Genomic DNA, 23,037 nt, shown 5'->3' on the forward strand with positions numbered 1-23,037 from the left:
AATAAAAAATTCATTATATTTCGAATCGTTAGCATAATATATATTAAAACAAATATCAAAAAAAATAAAATAAAATAACCGAATATAATATTGATAAAATCTTTGTAACGAAAAAATAAAAAATATAAATTGTCGGCAAAGTTTAAATACCAGCAATTTTAGGAGAATAAAGTTAATAAAAATAATATAAAAAATAATCAGTTGCTTGTATATGCATATTGATTAGACAGCGCGCCTCGAAAAGTCAAGATTAATTGGGCCCAAGTCACCTCCAACAACGGAAAAAAAGGGCCCTAAAACAAACATGCAAAGAAGAACAAAAAAAAAAAATATATATTTGCATAAGGCAAGAAGTAGTAGCAGTTACAGATGTCTAATGCAGTTGGCTGTATGAAAAGAGGGAGAAAAAAAGGCCCATGATATGGGGCATGACAAGTAAAAGAGAGGGTATAAGGCCCAAGTTTGGAATTAAAGTATATACGCAAGGATTCGCATAACCCTATTGTTTACATAGCTGGGGCTAATAAATTTACTGAGTTTGAGAGGAGGAGAAAAAGGATACTTGAGAAACAAGGGAGTTGAACCAAAGACGCTGATAATAAATGCCTCAAAAGAGTTGGAGGGAAACACACACACATACACTCTTTAAATAATTTTATATATTGGTAAAAGTTGCATTTTTTTAGGGCCTTTCTTTTTCTCTATATATAGACGAACAATGTACAATGTTGTGTCTGTAAACTAAATGGGTTTTGTTTTATTTTTTTTTTTTAAAGATTGTATTATATTTGCAGATAAAATAGAGGAATATATTATGTTTCAGAGGGAGAGAGAGAATGAGGAGGATATAGATTGAGAGAATTGATATAAACAAGGCCCAATTATAGCAAGAAAATACAGCCTCATAAAACTGATCGTTATTACTAACAGCATGCTTGATTTTTCAAGTGTATGTGAGCTTAGTTTAAAAGAAAAAAAAAATACAAAAATTTTGGAAAATAATAATACAATTGCTAGGTAATGATTTTTAAAATTTTATTATTTTAAATAGTTTAATATATTTATACATTTGATATCAAAATCATTTGATAATATAAGTTTTTTTTTTATGTTTTTAAGTTTGATGACTGACGTGCTTTGATCCTGGGAATTTAAATGAATTTGATTCAATCTTTTTGTATTTATTTTTTCATTATTTAAATTAAAATATTTAATGATTAATTAAATAATTAAAAATATTTATTATTTTTGAAATATTTGTTTTTTATTTTTGACAAATCTTTAGAAATTTTTTTGGCTGTATGTATATTTGTTTAGATGTATAATTAATCAATTCATTTTTTTGAATGATTATTTATTAAAAGAATAGAAAATTTATAAAAAGAAAGGTAAAAATAATTGTCCGATTTAGAAAATTATTTGAAAAAGTATATTTAAATATTTTTAAACTTTGCTTTACAAAATTAATATTAACATTGACATTAGAATTTTTATGATTCCAAGTAATATCGAAAACAAGTTATAATAAAAATGTTCTTTTACAATGTCTTCACAATGTCATTTTGTATGTGTTTTTGAAAAAAAATTATGGAAAAATATTAGGCGTAAATCAGAAAGAAAAGTATATGATAACTATATAATTAAATCTATTCAACAACCAACCATTGAGATTCAATTATTGTCCTATTTAATATGATGGACAATTTATTTATTGTTAGGTGTAAAATAATACCATTTGTACGATTTTTAGTTGCCTGATCAGCAGCAATAATCGTGTCAATTGTAATATTTATATTGTAGGCATGAAGATTTTCAAGATCTGGATTATTTTTTATAAATTGAATAATACCAACATCAGTTAGTTTCTTGCAACTATTACAACGTAATTTTTTAATTCCTTTCAATTTGATAAGGAAGCTGTCTGTAATTGTATGAAGATAGCTTACATCTAGTTTTTCTAAATTTTCCAAGTTTGTTAAAGCAACAAGAGCTGTTTCAGTAATAGCTTTGCAACATTCGATATCTAAACTTTTTAGGTTTTTACAATTATTAGCAATAGCAATAATTGTACTATCTTGAACCTTTAATAGCGTACACAAACATAGATGTTCAAGATATTGCAATTTTGATAATTCATCAAGAACAGTTGGTGAAGACAGTGGGTAATCATCAATAGCTCGTACTATCATGCAATTATTCATTTCTAAACGTTTAAGTTTTGTACAATTGTTTGAAATTGCGATTATTGATTCGTCATGGAGTTTCATTGTTGCATACATACCATGCAATATTAAACATTCAAGATTTTCCAACTCTGTCAACTTTTTTAAAGCAGTATTATTCATCCGGTAATTACGTATTTTAAAATGTTTTAAGTTCTTGCAGTATTCAACAATTGTATTTGCTACGTCCGGCATTATGTTACACCAAATACCAAGATATTCCAAGTTTTGACAGTTTATCCATTTTTCAAGAGGAATTCTATCTAGATCATAAAAAGCACATGGAATATCAAGATGTTTTAGATTTTTGCATGTACAAAAAATAGTCTCAAGTACTTCTGTAAAAAAGTTAAATAACTTATATTCAATATCCGTCGTTAAGTCAATATACTCCAAATTAACGAGTTTATCAAATAAAGAAGAGGTTTCGTGTATATCTTTATATAGTCTAATGTTAAGATGAACAAGTGTTGTTATGTCTGCTATTTTGTGAAGATTGACGTTGTCTAAATAGAGGCCAACTAATGTTAATTTTTGAAGATTTCTGAATCTTTGAACAGTCTGAAAATAATATAAATTTACTTAAAAAATTTTTATTTAATTGATTGTATTGTTTGTCACTGCAGGTGATACATAAACAACTAGTTAATATTCAATAACAACTTACCATAGAAATATTTCGTTTTTCTTTCCACCAAGGTTCAGAAAATAAATGAATTTCATTAATTTCTTCTGGAAGACTATCGATAATTGCAGAGAGATTGATAATCTCATTTGAGCAGTTGTGATCTATCGTTACTATGATGCATTTTAATTTATCCAACTGTGTAAATGCTTGAACAAAGTGATCAGCATTATCAATCAAGGAATTATCATCAAATTTACATTCTAAGGTTGTTAAATTTTTACAGTGATCACCAATAAATGGCATGATACTTGAATTACAAATATCTGAGAGAGACAATTCATTTAGATAATTACCACATCTTGATAATATTTCTTCTAGGTATGATTGTGTCAACAAACGGTTATCATAACAACGTCCAATTGATGATTCACATTTGTATTTTTTAATGTCATACCAAGCTAGTTGACATGCCTCTTTCCATTTGGTACAAACTAGAATAAAACGTATTAGTAGATTTAATAATTATCAATAGAAACATTGATATTTTATTTTTAAAAAAAGACACTTTATTTTAATAATAATATTCACGTTTTTCCAGGTCTATTCTTTCTGGTATTGGCAACAACATGATGATTTTTGCTAATGAGTCGTAATCCAGTGAATTGATGACAACTTTTTGATCCTTGTCACCATCATCAGAGATTTGTTGTTCTTTCTCAATACATATCCTCTTTACACTCATTTTAAGTAAATACTGAAAATGCTGTTGTCAACGTCTTTGAGAACCCGAGGTATAATAAAGAAAATTATGTTATTAAGTCCTGCTTTTTTTTTTTTTTTTATTAACAAAAATCCAAATTTTTATTTGAAAACAATTTAAAGGTTAGAAACACGTAGGTGACAGTATTTTTTGTTTTTTTTTTTAATAAGTAAACGCTTTTTTTCAACCACATTCAGCATAATCTTTACCTGGAACTCTAGGTGAACTCCCTGCAGCTTTTATAATTTTTAAAATTCATAATTGTCGATAAGTAAAATTCTACAATATAATGGTCGGTAATTTTTTAGAGAAAGATATAAATAAATTTAATTATAATTATATTTATACATATATTTATTTATAAATATATTTAATTAAATTAAATGTTTACAGTCAACTAGGGATATGCGATACTCGGCGATATATCGGAACAGCCGATATATCGCTAATATATACAGGATACTTTTACTCGATACTTTACTCATTGAACATTACTTTTTTTTTTTTATTTTAAAAATACTGGATATTCAATATCCAATATACTGAGTACTTTTCAACAACAAAAAAATATCCGATATATCGATACCGAAAACTTTTAAAAGTATGGCACATCCCCAGTGCCAACAACCAGCCATTGAGATTTAATTATTGACTTAGAAGCTTGTAATATTGACGGAACAGATATAAGTATGTGTAAAATTATACCATTTGTACGGTTTTTAGTTTCTTGATCAGCAGTAATAACCGTTCTAATTGTAATATAATCATGAGAGCAGAGATTAAGTAATTCAAGATCTGGATTATTTTTTATAAATTGAATAATACCAATATCAGTAAGGTTCGTGCATTGATTACAATACAATTTTCTTAATCCTTTTAATTTGATAATAAAGCTGTCTAAAATATCAAGGTAACTTACATTAAGTATTTGTAAATTTTTCAAGTTTGTTAGAGCAACGAAAGCTGTCTTAGTAAGACTTCTGCAATCTTGTATATTTAAACTTTTTAGGTTCTTACAATTATTAGCAATAGCAATAATTGTACTATCTTTGACATTTTCTACACAACGCAAGTTTAGATGTTCAAGATATTGTAATTTTGATAACTCATCAAGAACAGATGGAGAAGACAGTGGGTCATCATCAATAGCTGGTACTATAATGCATGCAGGAATTTCTAAACGTTTAAGTTTTTTACAATTTTTTGAAATTGCGATTATTAATTCCTCATGGAGATAATTCGGACCATCCAATATTAAACATTCAAGATTTTCTAATTCTGTCAACTTTTCTAAAGCAGTATTGTCCATAGCGGCATAAGAATAATATATTCTTAAATGTTTTAAATTCTTGCAGTATTTAACAATTGCATTTGCTAAGTCAGGCATTAACCTACAAGCAATACCAAGATGTTGTAAATTTTGAAAGTTTATCCATTTCTCAAGAGGAATTCCAGCTATATTATAAAGACCTCGTGGAATATCAAGATGTTTGAGATTTCTGCATGTACAAAAAATAGTCTCAAGTTCTTCTGTTGAGATGTTGTCCGTATCATCCTCAGTACCTATCGTTACCTTGATATACTCCAAATTAACAAGTTTTTTAAATAGAGAATGGTTTTTGTGTATATTACTATGTAGTCCAATGCTAAGATAAACAAGTGTTGTTAAGTCTGCTATTTCTTGGAAATTTATGTTGTTCAGAAGGATACCAACTGCTGTTAATTTTTGAAGATTTCTAAATCTTCGAACAGACTGAAAATGATAGAAATTTATTTAAATAATTTGTGTTCAATTAATAGTATTGTTTGTCACTAGTGATACATAAACAACTAGTTAATATTCAATAACAACTTACCATGGAAATATTTCGTACTCTAACATCCCATATAGGTTCAGAAAATAAATAAATTTCATTAATTTCTTCTGGAAGACTATCGAATATTGCAGAGAGATTGATAATCTCATTCGAGCAGTCGTGACCCACTGTTATTTTAATGCATTTTAATTTATCCAATTGTGTAAATGCCTGAACAAAGTGGTCAGCATTATCAATTAGAGAATCATCATTAAATTTACATTCCAAGGTTGTTAAATTTTTACAGTGATCACCAACAAATGGCATGATTCTTGAATTACAAATATCTGAGAGAGATAATTCATTTAAATAATTACCACATCTTAATAATATTTTCTTGAGGTATGGTTGTGTCAACAAACGGTTATCATAACAACGTCCAATTGATGATTCACATTTGTATTTTTTAATGTCATACCAAGCTAGTTGACATGCCTCTTTCCATTTGGTACAAACTAGAATAAAACGTATATCAAATTTAAAAATTAATAATACAAACATTGATATTTTATTAACAAAAAAGAAACTTTATTTTGATAATAATATTCACCTTTTTCCATGTCTATCCTTTCTGGTACTGGCAGCAGCATGAAGATTTTTGCTAATGAGTCGTAGTCCAGTGAGTTGATTACGACTTTTAGATTCTTGTCACCATTATCACATATTCGTTGATCTTTCTCAACACATATTTTTTTTACACTCATTTTAAATAAACTCTGAAAACATATATTAAAGAAAATATGATGAATTTAAATGTATAATACCCAGAATAATAAAATGAACAAAAATAACCATAAAAAAAATATATAAATCACAAGATATATGTCAATTAACAGTTGATGATTTATCAGCAAAATTAACATTAATAAAATTATATTTAAAGCCAAATAATATTGAATGTCATGCAACGTGTCAAAATACAATTGAAACAGGTGGTTATTTTATAGATGTTATTGTTAAAATAATAAATTCTTATTTACCTCAATTGCAGATTCTTTGTTGATGATTAATAATTTAGTAGTTTATGCAATAAATTTTTTTGTTTTTCAATACACAATGTCATTGACTTGGTAACGTATTTTATTTTTTAATAAATATATCAATGTACCTAATGATGATTTTTAATCAGAAAAATTTTTACGTTTGACCTTTAATTTTGCTATCGTTATCCTTAATTGTCTTTGATAATATCAAGTTGACAGTTTTGATATGAAATGATATGAAAAAAATAAAAAAAACACTCTCACATGAAATAACGTTTTAACGTGATCGCAGCTAAATGTCTAGGGTGCCAGCATGATTTTAATAACGGTATTCCAGTATTTTCATTCAAAGTTAATAAAAAAATTTCGTATGTCACAAACAATAACAAATAAATAAATTGTGCTGTCATTTATTGTCACTATCAGCTATCAAAAGTGTATTATCAAATTACATCAAATAACTTTACTGATTACATTGTTTGTTCAATTGAATCTTCTTGTATTTACATTGTCATATTTTAAATTAGAGGAATACATTATGTTTCAGAGGGAGAGAGAGAATGAGGAGGATATAGATTGAGAGAATTGATATAAACAAGGCCCAATTATAGCAAGAAAATACAGCCTCATAAAACTGATCGTTATTACTAACAGCATGCTTGATTTTTCAAGTGTATGTGAGCTTAGTTTAGAAGAAAAAAAAAATACAAAAATTTTGGAAAATAATAATACAATTGCTAGGTAATGATTTTTAAAATTTTATTATTTTAAATAGTTTAATATATTGATACATTTGCTATCAAAATCATTTGATAATATAAGTTTTTTTTTTTTATGTTTTTAAGTTTGATGACTGACGTGCTTTGATCCTGGGAATTTAAATGAATTTGATTCAATCTTTTTGTATTTATTTTTTCATTATTTAAATTAAAATATTTAATGATTAATTAAATAATTAAAAATATTTATTATTTTTGAAATATTTGTTTTTTATTTTTGACAAATCTTTAGAAATTTTTTTGGCTGTATGTATATTTGTTTAGATGTATAATTAATCAATTCATTTTTTTGAATGATTATTTATTAAAAGAATAGAAAATTTATAAAAAGAAAGGTAAAAATAATTGTCCGATTTAGAAAATTATTTGAAAAAGTATATTTAAATATTTTTAAACTTTGCTTTACAAAATTAATATTAACATTGACATTAGAATTTTTATGATTCCAAGTAATATCGAAAACAAGTTATAATAAAAATGTTCTTTTACAATGTCTTTACAATGTCATTTTGTATGTGTTTTTAAAGATAAATTAGAAAGAAAAGTATATGATAACTATAATCTATTCAACAACCAACCATTGAGATGTAATTATTGACTTAGAAGCTTGTATTATTGATGGATTAGATATTCGTATGTGTAAAATGATACCATTTGTACGATTTTTAGTTGCTTGATCAGCAGCAATAACCATATCAATTGTAATATGCTTTATACCGCTAATATCAATCATTTCAAGATCTGGATTATTTTTTATAAATTGAATAATACCAACATCAGTTAGTTTCTTGCACCTATTACAACGTAATTTTTTTATTCCTTTCAATTTGATAAGGAAGCTGTCTGTAATTATACGAAGATAGCTTACATCTAGTTTTTCTAATTTTTCCAAGTTTGTTAAAGCAACGAGAGCTGTTTCAGTAAGACCTAAACAAATTTTGACATCTAAACTTTTTAGGTTCTTACAATTATTAGCAATAGCAGTAATTGTACTATCGTTAAGATTTTCTGCATAACCCAAGTTTAGATGTTCAAGGCTTTGTAATTTTGAAAACTCATCAAGAACAGATGGAGAATAAAATGAGTTACCATTAATAGATGGTACTATAGTGCAACCAAAAATTTCTAGACGTTTAAGTTTTTTACAATTGTTTAAAATTGCTATTATTGATTCCTCATGGAGCTCGCCTGGACCAAGCATTAAACATTCAAGATTTTTCAACTCTGTTAACTTTTTTAAAGCAGTATTATCAATAATCTGATAACCATGAATTATCCCCAAATGTTTTAAATTCTTGCAATATTTAACAATTGTATTTGCCAAGTCAGGCATTATATGACAAGTAATACCAAGATGTTCCAAGTTTTGAAAGTTTATCCATTTTTTGCGGGGAATTTCAGCTACATTATAAGGACCAAGTGGAATATCAAGATGTTTTAGATTTTTGCATGTACAAAAAATAGTATTGAGTATTTCTGCAGGGAAGAGGTTGTGCCAAGTACCCTTCGTTAAGTGAATATACTCCAAATTAACGAGTTTATTAAATAGAGTAAGGTTGCTGTGTATATTACTATGTAGTTCAATGTTAAGATGAACAAGTGTTGTAATGTCTGCTATTTCTTTAAGAATTATGTTGTCTAGACAGAAGCCAACTAATGTTAATTTTTTAAGACTTCTGAATCTTTGAACAGTCTGAAAATAATATAAATTTACTTAAAAAATTTTTATTTAATTGATTGTATTGTTTGTCACTGCAGGTGATACATAAACAACTAGTTAATATTCAATAACAACTTACCATAGGAATTATATTTAGTTCTTGATTCTGGCGACGTTCAAAGAATAAATGAAATTCATTAATTGCTTCTGGAAGACTATCAATTATTGCAGAGAGATTAATTGTCTTATTCGAGTAGTTGTGATCTATCGTTATTTTGATGCATTTTAGTTTATCCAACTGTGTAAATGCCTGAACAAAGTGATCAGCATCAAGTTCTAACGAATCAACGTCAAATTTACATTTAAGACTTGTTAGATTTCTACAGTGATCACCAACAAATGGCATAATACTTGAATCACATACATCTGAGAGAGACAATTCCTTCAGATAATTACCACATCTTAATAATATTTTCTTGAGGTATGATTGTGTCAACAAACGGTTATCGTAACAACGTCCAATTGATGATTCACATTTGTATTTTTTAATGTTATACCAAGCTAGTTGACATGCCTCTTTCCATTTGGTACAAACTATAAAATAAAACGTAACAAATTAATAATAGAAACATTGACATTTTATTTAAAAAAAGGAAACTTTATTTTGATAATAATATTCACCTTCTTCCATGTCTATCCTTTCTGGTATTGGCAACAACATGATGATTTTTGCTAGTGAGTCGTAGTCCAGTGAGTTGATGATGACTTTTGGATCCTTGTCACCAACATCAGAGGTTTGTTGGTCTTTTTCAATACATATGTTTTTTGAATTCATTTTGAAGTAAACTCTGAAAATGAATATTAAAAAAATAATGATGAATATAAATGTATTACAACCAAAATAATAAAATAAACAAAAATAACCATAAAAAAAAAAAGAAACAATGTCATTGACTTGGTAATGTATTTAAAAAAAAAATAAATGTATTAATTTAATGATGACTCTTAATTAGACAACTTTGTACGTTTGACATTTAATCGTGGTATTGTGATTTGTTTATCTTTGATATGGATTAACATGAATGTAAAAAAAAAAAATTGATCCTATGGTTTTTTGATAATTAATTCAGCTGTAGTTAATGCAATAAATTTCATTCTTTTTCTATACACAATGTCATTGATAATGAATTAAAAACAAAAAAAGATGTAATAAGTTGATGATTTAATTAAATAATTTTGTACGTTTGATCGTTAATTGTGCTATTGTTATTTGTTAACCTTTGATATGAATGTCATGAACAGTCATGAATGTAACGAATGTAAACAGTAAAAAAAAAATCCACGTGTGATCCCAGCTAGAAGTCTACGTTACCAGCATGGTTTTGATAACTCATTAGTTGACTGCAATTGACAATGCATTTATCAAAGTTTAAAGTTTAAAAGTTGTAAATAAAAATTTTAAATTATAGTTATAAATGATAACAAACAAATAGATTGTGCTATAATTTATTGTCAGCTGTTGAAAGTTAAACCCAGCGTATCATCAAACTACATCAAATATAATTACTAATTACTTTAATCGTTTAATTAAATCTTCTTGTAAATCTTCTTTTTTTATTTCAAATTTAGTTAATTAAATAAATCAAAATATTTATTAGTTTAGAAATATAATAGTTTTTTTTTATTTTTGACAAATCTTTATAAATATTTTTGGATATATACAAAAATATTAATACTGTCGTTTGAATTATTTTGATTCCAAGTAATATAGAAAACAAGTAATACTAATAATGTGGTCATTTATTAATATAATATATTGTCCATAAGATATTGTCGTGATCAAGAATTTAACTTACTTACAAGATTTTTCAATTCTGTTAACTTTTTAAAAGTAGTATTATTTATAATGTGATGAGCATAATGTATTCATCAATGTATTGTAGTAATCATCATTGTTAAGTCGATGAAAAAGGTATAAATAAATTTAATTAAATACAGTCGACTAGGGATATGCAATACTCGGCGATATATCGGAACAGCCAATATATCGCCAATATATATCGAATACTTTTACTCGATACTTTACTCATTACACATTGGTCTTTTTTTTAATTCTAAAAGTACTAGATATCCAATACCTATACCGAGTTCTATTCAACCCAATATTTGGAAAAAAAAAAATATCCGATATATCGATACCGAATACTTTTAAGATTATCGCACAACCTCACAGTCAACAACCAACCATTGAGATTTAATTATTGACTTAGAAGCTTGTATTATTGATAGATTAGATATTCGTATGTGTAAAATTATACCATTTGTACGATTTTTAGTTGCCTCAACAGCAGCAATAATCAAGTCAGTTGTAATATTATCAATAGAGCAGACTTTAAGAAATTCAAGATCTGGATTATTTTTTATAAATTGAATAATACCGGAATTAGTAAGTTTTCGGCAATAAGAACAATTCAATTCTTTTAAGCCTTTTAATTTGATAATGAAGCTGTCTGAAATATCAAGATATCCTACGTCTAGTTTTTGTAAATTTTTCAAGTTTGTTAGAGCAACAAGAGCTGTTTGAGTAATAGTTTTGCAATCTTGGATATATAATTTTTTTAGGTTCTTACAATTATTGGCAATACCAATAATTGTACTATCTTCAAGATCTCTTGAACCATACAAGTTTAGATGTTCAAGATATTGCAATTTTGATAACTCATCAAGAACAGATGGAGAAGACAGTGGGTCATTATCAATAGTTGGTTCTATTGTGCATTCAGCAATATCTAAGCGTTTGAGTTTTTTACAATTGTTTGAAATTGCGATTATTGATTCCTCATGGAGATAACTTCGACTACCCAATATTAAACATTCAAGATTTTCCAACTCTGTTAACTTTTTTAAAGAATACGTATTATTCCCATAGTAATGAGGTATTATTCTCAAATGTTTTAAATTCTTGCAATATTTAACAATTGCATTTGCTAAGCCAGGCTTTAAATCACAATAAATTCCAAGATGTTGTAAATTTTGAAAGTTTATCCATCGCTCAAAAGGAATTTCAGCTAAACTATAAGGACCAACTGGAATATCAAGATATTTTAAATTTTTGCATGTACAAAAAATAGTCTCAAGTTCTTTTGTTGAGATGCTGTCCGCACAATACGCATATCCCATAGTCACGTCGATATGCTCCAAATTAACGAGTTTATTAAATAGAGAATGGTTTTCGTGTATTTTACTATGTAGTCCAATGTAAAGATAAACAAGTGTTGTTATGTCTGCTATTTCTTGAAAATTTATGTTGTTCAAAAGGATACCAACTGCTGTTAATTTTTGAAGATTTCTAAATCTTCGAACAGACTGGAAAAAATAGGAATTTATTTAAATAATTTGTATTCAATTAATAGTATTGTTTGTCACTAGTGATACATAAACAACTAGTTAATATTCAATAACAACTTACCATGGAAATATTTCGTACTCGAACATCCCATATAGGTTCAGAAAATAAATGAATTTCATTAATTTCTTCTGGAAGACTATCGATTATTGCAGAGAGATTAAATTTCCATTTCGAGCAGTTGAGACCCACTGTTATTCTAATGCATTTTAATTTATCCAATTGTGTAAATGCCTGAACAAAGTGGTCAGCATTATCAATCAGAGAATCATCATTAAATTTACATTCCAAGGTTGTTAAATTTTTACAGTGATCACCAACAAATGGCATGATACTTGAATTACAAATATCTGAGAGAGACAATTCATTTAGATAATTACCACATCTTAATAATATTTTCTCAAGGTATGATTGTGTCAACAAACGGTTATCATAACAACGTCCAATTGATGATTCACATTTGTATTTTTTAATGTCATACCAAGCTAGTTGGGATGCCTCTCTCCATTTGGTACAAACTAGAATAAAACGTTTGATATTTTATTAACAAAAAAAAAAAATTATTTTAATAATGATATTCACCTTTTTCCATGTCTATCCTTTCTGGTACTGGCAGCAGCATGAAGATTTTAGCTAATGAGTCGTAGTCCAGTGAGTTGAAGATGACTTTTGGATCCTTGTCACCATCATCAGAGATTCGTTGGTCTTTCTCAACACATATTCTTTTTACACTCATTTTAAGTAAAATCTGAAAATATATATATTTATTATAAGTAATGATAAACTTAAATTTAGATTACAACCAGAATAATAAAACAAACAAAAATAATCATAAAAAAAATATATAAATCACAAGATATAGGTCAATTAACACTTGATGATTTATCAGCAAAATCAACATCAATAAAATTATATTTAAAATATTTTAAATATAATTTTTAAAAATAATATTGAATTTCATGCAACATGCTAAAATACTATGGAGACATGAAATTATGGAATAAATGTAATTGTTCAAATTATAAATTTACATTTACCTTAATTGGTCCTTAGGTGATAATTAATTTAGAATTTAATGCATTAAATTTTGTTCTTTTTCACTACACAATGTCATTGACTCGGTAACGTATAAAAAAAAAAAAAAAATGTTTTAATTTAATGATAGGCTTAGACAATGATTAGACAATGATTAGACAATTTTGTACGTTTTATTAGTTAACCTTTGATAATAATTGTCATGGATTGATATCTAGATGTAACAAAAAAAAAAAAACAAAAACCCACTTGTGGGATAACGTGATCCCAGCTAGAAGTCTACGTTACCAACATAGATTTAAATTTTGATAACTCATTAGTTATCAAAGTTGTAGTCAAAAATAGTCAAAAGTTGTAAGTAAAAATTATAAATCATTATAAATTATAACAAACAAATAAATTGTGCTGTAATTCATTGTCAGCTGTTAATAAAAGTTAAACCCAATGTATTTTCAAACTACATTAAATAATTTTACTGAGTACTATTATTACTTGTTTAATTATGTCTTCTTGTATTTATTTTTTTATTTCAAATTTAGATACTTAATAGTTAATTAAATTAATAAAAATATTTATTACTTTTGAAATATAATAGTTGTTTTTTATTTTTGAGAAATCTTTATAAATATTTTTGGCTGTATGAATATTTGTTTATAGCGGTATGAATATAACTAATCAATTTTTTTTTGTCAATGATTGTTTATTAAAATAATATATTGTCAATAAGATGGATTGTCATGTTCAAGAATTTACCTTACTTACAAATTTCTAAGTATCAGCAAGTTAAAATAAAAATATTCTTTTACAGTATGCCTTTGCAATGTCATTGACTTGGTAACGTATTTTGTATATGTTTTCAAGAATGAATTATGGAAGAATATTACGCTCTCTCTTCAACAACCAACCATTGAGAGGTAATTATTGACTTAGAAGCTTCTTTTATTAACGGGCTACAATTCGTTATGTGTAAAATAATACCATTTATACGATTTTTAGTTGCCTGATCAGCAGCAATAACCATATCAGTTGTTATATTATCTATACCCCAGACGCTGATCATTTCAAGATCTGGATTATTTTTTATAAATTGAATAATCCCAGCATCAGTAACTTTACAACAAGCATCACAATTTAATCTTTTAAATCCCTTCAATTTAATAAGGAAGCTGTCTGTAACTATATCAACTAGAGAACTTACATCTAGTTTTTCTAAATTTTTTAAGTTTGTTAAAGCAACAAGAGCTGATTTAGTAATAGCTTTGCAACATATGATATCTAAACTTTTCAGGTTCTTACAATTATTAGCAATAGCAATAATTGTACTGCCTTGAACCTTTAATAGCGGACACAAATATAGATGTTCAAGATATTGCAATTTCTTCTGGAAGACTATCGATTATTGCAGAGAGATTCATTTTCCATTTTGAGCAGTTGTGACCCACTGTTATTTTAATGCATTTTAATTTATCCAATTGTGTAAATGCTCGAACAAAGTGATCAGCATCATATTCTAACGAATCAACGGAATAATTACATTCAAGACTTGTTAAATTTTTACAGTGTTCACCAACAAATGGCATGATACTTGAATTACAAACTTTTGAGAGAGACAATTCATTTAGATAATTACCACATCTTAATAATATTTCTTCTAGGTATGATTGTGTCAACAAACGGTTATCATAACAACGTCCAATTGATGATTCACATTTGTATTTTTTAATGTCATACCAAGCTAGTTGACATGCCTCTTTCCATTTGGTACAAACTAGAATAAAACGTATATCAAATTTAAAAATTAATAATACAAACATTGATATATTATTAACAAAAAAAAACATTATTTTGATAATAATATTCACCTTTTTCCATGTCTATCCTTTCTGGTATTGGCAACAACATGATGATTTTTGCTAGTGAGTCGTAGTCCAGTGAGTTGATGATGACTTTTTGATCCATATCACCATCATCAGAGATTCGTTGGTCTTTCTCAACACATATTCTTTTAGCATTCATTTTAAGTAAACTCTGAAAATATATATTAAAAAAATGATGATGAATTTATATGTATAACAACCAGAATAATAAAATAAACAAAAATAACCATTAAAAAAAGAAACTATAAATCCCAATAAGATATATGTCAATAATTAACAGCTTAAACAAAGCCAAATAATAATAAATGTCATGCAACATGTTAAAATACAATGAACACACGAAATTATTGAATAAATGTGGTTACTTATTAGTATAATATATTGTCCATAAGATAATTGTCATGATCAAGAATTTAACTTACTTACAAATTAGTAAGTATTAACAATAACAGGCACATTTATTGAAAAAAATAAAAAATGATTCGTAAGGCTACTTAAATATTATCAAAGCTGTAATTACATACGTACCATTTAAGGTGAAAATAATTGCTCCATACAAAAATTATTTAAGAAAGTATACTTATTTCTAAACTTAGTTTTACAAAAATATTAACCCTCGCAACCAACAACTAACCATTGAGATTTAATTTTTGACTTAGATATTTGTATTATTGACGGGTTAGATATTCGTATGAATATCTATTATTTTAAATAGTTTGATACATGTTTAATACATACATATTGATATATTTGCTATCAAAATCATTTGATAATATATGTTTTTTTTTATGTTTTTAAGTTTGATGACTGACGTGCTTTGATCCTTGGAATTCAAATAAATTTGATTCAATCTTCTTGTATTTATTTTTTCATTATTTAAATTAAAATATTTAATGAGTAATTAAATAACTAAAAATATTTATTATTTTTAAAATATTGGTTTTTTATTTTTGACAAATCTTTAGAAATTTTTTTGGCTGTATGTATATTTGTTTAGATGTTCAATTAATCAATTCATTTTTTTGAATGATTATTTATTAAAAGAATAGAAAATTTTTATAAAAGAAAGGTAAAATAATTAATTGATTTAGAAAATTATTTGAAAAAGTATATTTAAATATTTTTAAACTTTGCTTTACAAAATTAATATTAACATTGACATTAGAATTTTTATGATTCCAAGTAATATCGAAAACAAGTTATAATAAAAATGTTCTTTTACAATGTCTTTACAATGTCATTTTGTATGTGTTTTTAAAGATAAATTAGAAAGAAAAGTGTATGATAACTATAATCTATTCAACAACCAACCATTGAGATGTAATTATTGACTTAGAAGCTTGTATTATTGATGGATTAGATATTCGTATGTGTAAAATGATACCATTTGTACGATTTTTAGTTGCCTGATCAGCAGCAATAACTGAATCAATTGTAATATTAGCTGTACTCGAGACACCAATATTTTCAAGATCTGGATTATTTTTTATAAATTGAATAATACCGACATCAGTAACATTCGGGCAACTATCACAATTTAATTTTTTTAATCCTTTCAATTTGATAAGGAAGCTGTCTGTAATTATATGAAGATAGCTTACATCTAGTTTTTCTAAATTTTCCAAGTTTGTGATAGCAACGAGAGCTGTCTCAGTAAGACGTAAGCAAATTGGGACATCTAAACTTTTTAGGTTCTTACAATTATTAGCAATAGCAGTAATTGTACTATCGTTAAGATTTCTTCCATAACCCAAGTTAAGATGTTCAAGGCATTGTAATTTTGAAAACTCATCAAGAACAGATGGAAAAGAAAATGAGTTACCATTAATAAATGGTACTATAATGCAACCAGGAATTTCTAAACGTTTAAGTTTTTTACAATTGTTTAAAATTGCTATTATTGATTCCTCATGGAGCTCGCCTGGACCAAGCATTAAACATTCAAGATTTTTCAACTCTGTCAACCTTTTTAAAGCAGTAATATCAATGTGATGAGGAGAATGTATTCTCAAATTCGACAAATTCTTGCAGTATTCAACAATTGTATTTGCTAAGTCTGGCATTATGTCACAACAAATACTAAGATATTCCAAGTTTTGAAAGTTTATCCATTTTTTGGGAGGTATTTCAGCTACATTATAAGGACCAAGTGGAATATCGACATGTTTTAGATTTTTGCATGTACAAAAAATAGTATTGAGTATTTCTGTAGAGAGGTTGTACGCAATATCCATCGTTAGGTCAATATACTCCAAATTAACGAGTTTATTAAATGGAAAAAAGTTTTCGTGTATATTTAGTTCAATGTTAAGATGAACAAGTGTTGTAATGTCTGCTATTTCTTTAAGAATAATGTTGTCTAGACAAAGGCCAGCTAATGTTAATTTTTGAAGACTTCTGAATCTTTGAACAGTCTGAAAATAATAGAAGTTTATTTAAATAATTTATATTCAATTGATTGTATTGTTTGTCACTGGTAATGCATAAACAACTAGTCAATATTCAATCACAACTTACCATGGGAATATTTGGTTTTTGAATCGGACGACGTTTAAATAATAAATGAATTTCATTAATTTCTTCTGGAAGACTATCAATTATTGCAGAGAGATTAATTGTCTCATTCGAGAAGTGGTGATCCACTGTTATTCTAAAGCATTTCAATTTATCCAACTGTGTGAATGCGTGAACAAAGTGATCAGCATCAAGTTCTAACGAATCAACGTCAAATTTACATTCAAGACTTGTTAAATTTTTACAGTGATTACCAACAAATGGCATGATACTTGAATCACAAACATCTGAGAGAGACAATTTATTTAAATAATTACCACATCTTGATAATATTTCTTCGAGGTATGATTGTGTCATCAAACGGTTATCATAACAACGCCCAATTGATGATTCGCATTTGTATTTTTTAATGTCATACCAAGCAAGTTGACATGCCTCTTTCCATTTAGTACAAACTGGAATAAAACATATATCAAATTTGAAAATTAATAATACAAACATTGATATATTATTAACAAAAAAGAATCTTTATTTTGATAATAATATTCACCTTTTTCCATTTCTATCCTTTCTGGGATTGGTAACAACATGATGATTTTTGCTAGTGAGTCGTAGTCCAGTGAGTTGATGATAACCTTTGGATCCTTGTCACCAACATCAGAGGCTTGTTGGTCTTTTTCAATATATATTCTCTTTGCACTCATTTTAAGTAAACTCTGAAAATATATATTAAAAATGATGATGAATTTTAATGTATTACACCCAGGATAATAAAATAACCATAAAAAAAATATATATTCCAAGATATAGATCAGTTAAAAGTTGATGATTTATCAGCAAAATGAACATCAATAAAATTATATTTAAAGCCAAATAATGTTGAGTGTAATGTAACAGTTATACAATACAATTGAAACAGGTGGTTATTTTATAAATGTAGTTGTTAAAATAATAAATTGTCATTTACCTTAATTGGTTCTTAGTTGATGATTAATTTAGTAGTTTATGCAATAAATTTTTTTCTGTTTTAATAAATGTATTAATGTAATGATGATTTTTAATCAGACAATTTTTTACGATTTGACCTTTAATTTTGCTATTGTTATCCTCGATTGTCCTTGATAATGTCAAGTTGATATGATTTGATATAAAATGATATTAAAAAAAAATAAAAAAAACTCTCACATGCAATAACGTATTACGTGATCGCAGCTAAATGTCTAGGGTGCCAGCATGGTTTTAATAACGGTATTCCAGTATTTTCATTCAAAGTTAATAAAAAAATTTTGAATGTCACAAACAATAACAATAATAAATAAATTGTGCTGTCATTTATTGTCACTATCAGCTATCAAAAGTGTATTATTAAATTACATCAAAAAACTCTACTGGTTACATTGTTTGTTCAATTGAATCTTCTTGTATTTATTTTTCCATTTGAAATTAAGATACCTATAATTTACTTTAATTGATCCTTTACTGATGATTAGTTTATTACACAATATCATTGACTCGATAACTGATTTTAAAAAAATGAATAAATGTATTAATTTAATGATGGGTTTCAATTAGACAATTTTGTACGTTTGATCGTCAACTTTGCTATTGTTATTTGTTAACTCTTGATATGGATATTAAAAAAATAGTAACAAAAAAAACCCACATGGAATAAGGTGATCCCAACTATACATAAAAGTCTAAAAGTTGCAAATGAAAAATTTTAACTGTTATATAAATAATAAAGAGAAAAGAAATTGTGTAGCTTAATTTATTGTCAGCTGTTAAAAGTTAAACCCAGAGTATCATCAAACTACATCAAATAACTTTACTGATTACTTCATTTGTTCAATTCAATAATGTTTGTTTTTTATTTTCAACTAATCTTCAACAATCAACAATAAATTGCACGTTTATTAGAAAAATATAAAAATATTTTTCAAAGCCTGCAATGACCTATGTACTTTTAAAAGTAAAAATAATTGTTCCATACAAAAAGTTATTTAAGAAAGCATATTTATTTTTTAACTTTGTTTTACAAAAATATTGATACTATCATTTGAATTATTATGATTCCAAGTAATACTAATAATGTAGTTACTTATTAGTATAATATATTGTCCATAAGATGATTGTCATGATCAAGAATTTAACTTACTTACAAATTTGTGTACTCATACAACAGTACAAAGTTATTAAAAAAAATATAAAATGATTCTTTAGGCCACTTGAATATCATTAAAGCTTTAATTACATACGTACCATTTAAAGTGGAAATAATTTTTCCATACAAAAATTATTCAAGAAAGTATATTTATTTCTAAACTTAGTTTTACAAAAATATTAACGTGTAGATCCAACAACTAACCATTGAGATTTAATTTTTGACTTAGATGTTTGTATTTTTGACTGGTTAGATACTCGTATGTGTAGAATTATACCATTTGTACGATTTTTAGTTGCCTGATCAGCAGCAATAACCATATCAGTTGTTATATTATCTATACCCCAGACGCTGATCATTTCAAGATCAGGATTATTTTTTATAAATTGAATTATACCAGAATTAGTAAGTTTCTGGCAAAAAGAACAATTCAATTCTTTTAAGCCTTTCAATTTGATAATGAAGCTGTTGGTAATTATATTATCAAGATAACTTACATCAAGTATTTGTAAATTTTTCAAGTTTGTTAAAGCAACAAGAGCTGTTTTAGTGATAGTTTCGCAATTTCGGATATCTAATTTTTTTAGGTTTTTACAATTATTAGCAATAGCAATAATTGTACTATCTTCAAGATTGATTGCTCCACGTAAATTTAGATGTTCAAGATATTGCAATTTTGATAAATCATCAAGAACAGATGGAGAAAACAGTGGGACATCATCAATAACTGGTTGTATAATGCAATCAGGAATTTCTAAACGTTCAAGTTTTTTACAATTGTCTGTAATTGCGATTATTGAATCCTCACGGAGATAATTCGGACTATCCAATATTAAACATTCAAGATTATCCAACTCTGTTAACTTTTTTAAAGAATACGTATTATTTTCATAGTAATTAGGTATTCTCAAATGCTTTAAATTCTTGCAATATTTAACAATTGTATTTGCTAAGTCAGGCATTAAATAACAAGAAATTCCAAGATGTTGTAAATTTTGAAAGTTTATCCATCTCTCAAGAGGAATTTTAGCCACACTATAACAACCTCGTGGAATATCAAGATATTTTAAATTTTTGCATGTACAAAAAATAGTCTCAAGTTCTTTTGTTGAGATGTTGTCCGCATCATAGTCAATACCCATCGTTAAGTCGATATACTCCAAATTAACAAGTTTATTAAATAGAAGAAGGTTTCTGTGTATATTCCTATGTAGTCCAATGGTCAGATAAACAAGTGTTGTTGAGTCTATTTCTTGGAAATTTATGTTGTTCAAAAAGATACCAACTAATGTTAATTTTTGAAGATTTCCGAATCTTTGAAGAGTCTGAAAATAATAGATCAAATTTATTTAAATAATTTGTATTCAATTGATAGTATTGTTTATGTCACTAATGGAAATATTTCGTACTCGAAGATCACATATAGGTTCAGAAATTAAATGAATTTCATTAATTTCTTCTGGAAGACTATCGATTATTGCAGAGAGATCAATTTTCGATTTCGAGCAGTTGTGACTCACTGTTATTTTAATGCATTTTAATTTATCCAATTGTGTAAATGCCTGAACAAAGTGGTCAGCGTTATCAATTAGATAATCATCATTAAATTTACACTCCAAGGTTGTTAAATTTTTACAGTGATCACCAACAAATGGCATAATAGTTGAATTACAAACATCTGAGAGAGATAATTCATTTAAATAATTACCACATCTTAATAATATTTTCTCAATGTATGATTGTGTCAACAAACGATTATCATAACAACGTCCAATTGATGATTCACATTTGTATTTTTTAATATCATACCAAGCAAGTTGACATGCCTCTTTCCATTTGGTACAAACTAGAATAGAACGTATATCAAATTTAAAAATTAATAATAGAAACATTGATATTTTATTAACAATAAAAGAAACTTCATTTTGATAATAATATTCACCTTTTTCCATGTCTATTCTTTCTGGTACTGGCAGCAGCATGAAGATTTTAGCTAATGAGTCATAGTCCAGTGAGTTGACGACTTTTGGATTCTTGTCACCATCATCACATATTCGTTGGTCTTTTTCAACACATATTTTTTTTACACTCATTTTAAGTAAACTCTAGAAATATATATTAAAAAAATGATGATGAATTTAAATGTATAACACCCAGAATAATAAAATAAAAAAAAATAACCATAAAAAAAAAAATATCAATCTGAATAAGATATATGTCAATTAACAATTGATGATTCATCAGCAAAATTAACATTAATAAAATTATATTTAAAGCCAATTAATATTGAATTATTTAAAGCCAATTAATATTGAATACAATAGATACACGAAATTATTGAATAAATTTAATTGTTTAAATTATAAATTTTTATTTACCTTAATTGATCCTTTGATTAGGTGATAATCAATTTAGTAGTTAGTGCAATTAATTTTTTCCTTCTATATAACACAATGTCTTTGACCTGGTAACGAATATTTCTTTTTTAATAAATGTATTGATGTAATGTTGATTTTTAATTAGAAAATTTCTCACGTTCGACCTTTTATTTTGTTAATGTTATCCTCTTGCTATCGTTGATAATGTCAAGTTGACAGATTTGATAGATTCTATATGATATGACAAAAATAAAAACACTCACATGGAATAACGTATTAACGTGATTGCAGCTAAATGACTATGTTGCCAGCATGGTGTTGATGACGGTATTTGAATATCATAAACAATAATAAACAAATAAATTGTTCTGTCATTTATTGTCACTATCAGCTATCAAAAGTGTATTATCAAACTACATTAAATAATTTTACCGATTACGTTATTAAATAAGTTTTTTTTTTTATTTAATACACAATATCATTGACTCGATAACAAATCTAAAAAAATAGATAAATGTATTCATTAAATGATGAGTTATTTTAATTAGACAATTTTGTACGTTTCGCTATAATTGTTATTAGTTGACTTTTGATATTAAAAAAATAGTAACAAAAAAAAAAAAAAAACCCACGTGGAATAAGGTGATCCCAAAAGTCTAAAAGTTGCAAATAAAAAATTTCAACTGTTGTATAAATAATAAAAAACAAAAAAATTGTGTAGCTTAATTTATTGTCAGCTGTTAAAAGTTAAACCCAGAGTATCATGAAACTACATTGA

The 23,037-nt window shown here is 26.4% G+C and overlaps 4 protein-coding genes across 4 annotated transcripts; all 4 read right to left on the bottom strand.

The window, feature by feature from the left end:
- Window positions 1-3,672: 3,672 nt before the first annotated feature.
- On the bottom strand, window positions 3,673-6,554 carry LOC122847617. Its single transcript, XM_044145417.1, has 4 exons — window positions 6,447-6,554; window positions 6,017-6,182; window positions 5,467-5,921; window positions 3,673-5,363 (listed from the first exon to the last, which is right to left on the bottom strand). Exons 2-4 carry the CDS (start codon window positions 6,168-6,170, stop codon window positions 4,206-4,208), a joined length of 1,767 nt encoding a protein of 588 aa, XP_044001352.1. The 5' UTR covers window positions 6,171-6,182; window positions 6,447-6,554; the 3' UTR covers window positions 3,673-4,205.
- A 1,027-nt stretch (window positions 6,555-7,581) lies between these two features.
- On the bottom strand, window positions 7,582-13,014 carry LOC122847619. The gene is made up of 3 exons (XM_044145419.1): window positions 12,877-13,014; window positions 9,028-9,482; window positions 7,582-8,921 (listed from the first exon to the last, which is right to left on the bottom strand). Exons 1-3 carry the CDS (start codon window positions 12,914-12,916, stop codon window positions 7,791-7,793), a joined length of 1,626 nt encoding a protein of 541 aa, XP_044001354.1. The 5' UTR covers window positions 12,917-13,014; the 3' UTR covers window positions 7,582-7,790.
- Window positions 13,015-16,261: 3,247 nt separating this feature from the next.
- Window positions 16,262-18,969, bottom strand: LOC122847620. Its single transcript, XM_044145420.1, has 4 exons — window positions 18,688-18,969; window positions 18,271-18,436; window positions 17,724-18,175; window positions 16,262-17,620 (listed from the first exon to the last, which is right to left on the bottom strand). Exons 2-4 carry the CDS (start codon window positions 18,422-18,424, stop codon window positions 16,502-16,504), a joined length of 1,725 nt encoding a protein of 574 aa, XP_044001355.1. The 5' UTR covers window positions 18,425-18,436; window positions 18,688-18,969; the 3' UTR covers window positions 16,262-16,501.
- A 986-nt stretch (window positions 18,970-19,955) lies between these two features.
- LOC122847621 (F-box/LRR-repeat protein 2-like) lies at window positions 19,956-21,335 on the bottom strand. Its single transcript, XM_044145421.1, has 2 exons — window positions 21,291-21,335; window positions 19,956-21,206 (listed from the first exon to the last, which is right to left on the bottom strand). The coding sequence occupies exon 2, from the start codon at window positions 21,021-21,023 to the stop codon at window positions 20,061-20,063; it is 963 nt and encodes a 320-aa protein (XP_044001356.1). The 5' UTR covers window positions 21,024-21,206; window positions 21,291-21,335; the 3' UTR covers window positions 19,956-20,060.
- Between the last annotated feature and the right edge of the window lie 1,702 nt (window positions 21,336-23,037).

Source organism: Aphidius gifuensis, linkage group LG1, assembly GCF_014905175.1.
Source record: "Aphidius gifuensis isolate YNYX2018 linkage group LG1, ASM1490517v1, whole genome shotgun sequence".
NCBI classification, from domain to species: Eukaryota; Metazoa; Arthropoda; class Insecta; order Hymenoptera; family Braconidae; genus Aphidius; species Aphidius gifuensis.

Coding starts and splice junctions, on each gene's coding strand:
- LOC122847617 (XM_044145417.1), bottom strand. CDS start 6,170: ATGAGTGTAAAAAAAATATGTGTTGAGAAAGATCAACGAATATGTGAT. Junction 5,922..6,016: donor AAGGATAGACATGGAAAAAG/GTGAATATTATT, acceptor GTTTTATTCTAG/TTTGTACCAAATGGAAAGAG. Junction 5,364..5,466: donor GAGTACGAAATATTTCCATG/GTAAGTTGTTAT, acceptor TATCATTTTCAG/TCTGTTCGAAGATTTAGAAA.
- LOC122847619 (XM_044145419.1), bottom strand. CDS start 12,916: ATGCTGCTGCCAGTACCAGAAAGGATAGACATGGAAAAAG. Junction 9,483..12,876: donor AAGGATAGACATGGAAAAAG/GTGAATATCATT, acceptor TTTATTTTATAG/TTTGTACCAAATGGAAAGAG. Junction 8,922..9,027: donor AACTAAATATAATTCCTATG/GTAAGTTGTTAT, acceptor TATTATTTTCAG/ACTGTTCAAAGATTCAGAAG.
- LOC122847620 (XM_044145420.1), bottom strand. CDS start 18,424: ATGAGTGCAAAGAGAATATATATTGAAAAAGACCAACAAGCCTCTGAT. Junction 18,176..18,270: donor AAGGATAGAAATGGAAAAAG/GTGAATATTATT, acceptor GTTTTATTCCAG/TTTGTACTAAATGGAAAGAG. Junction 17,621..17,723: donor AAAAACCAAATATTCCCATG/GTAAGTTGTGAT, acceptor TATTATTTTCAG/ACTGTTCAAAGATTCAGAAG.
- LOC122847621 (XM_044145421.1), bottom strand. CDS start 21,023: ATGGGTATTGACTATGATGCGGACAACATCTCAACAAAAGAACTTGAG.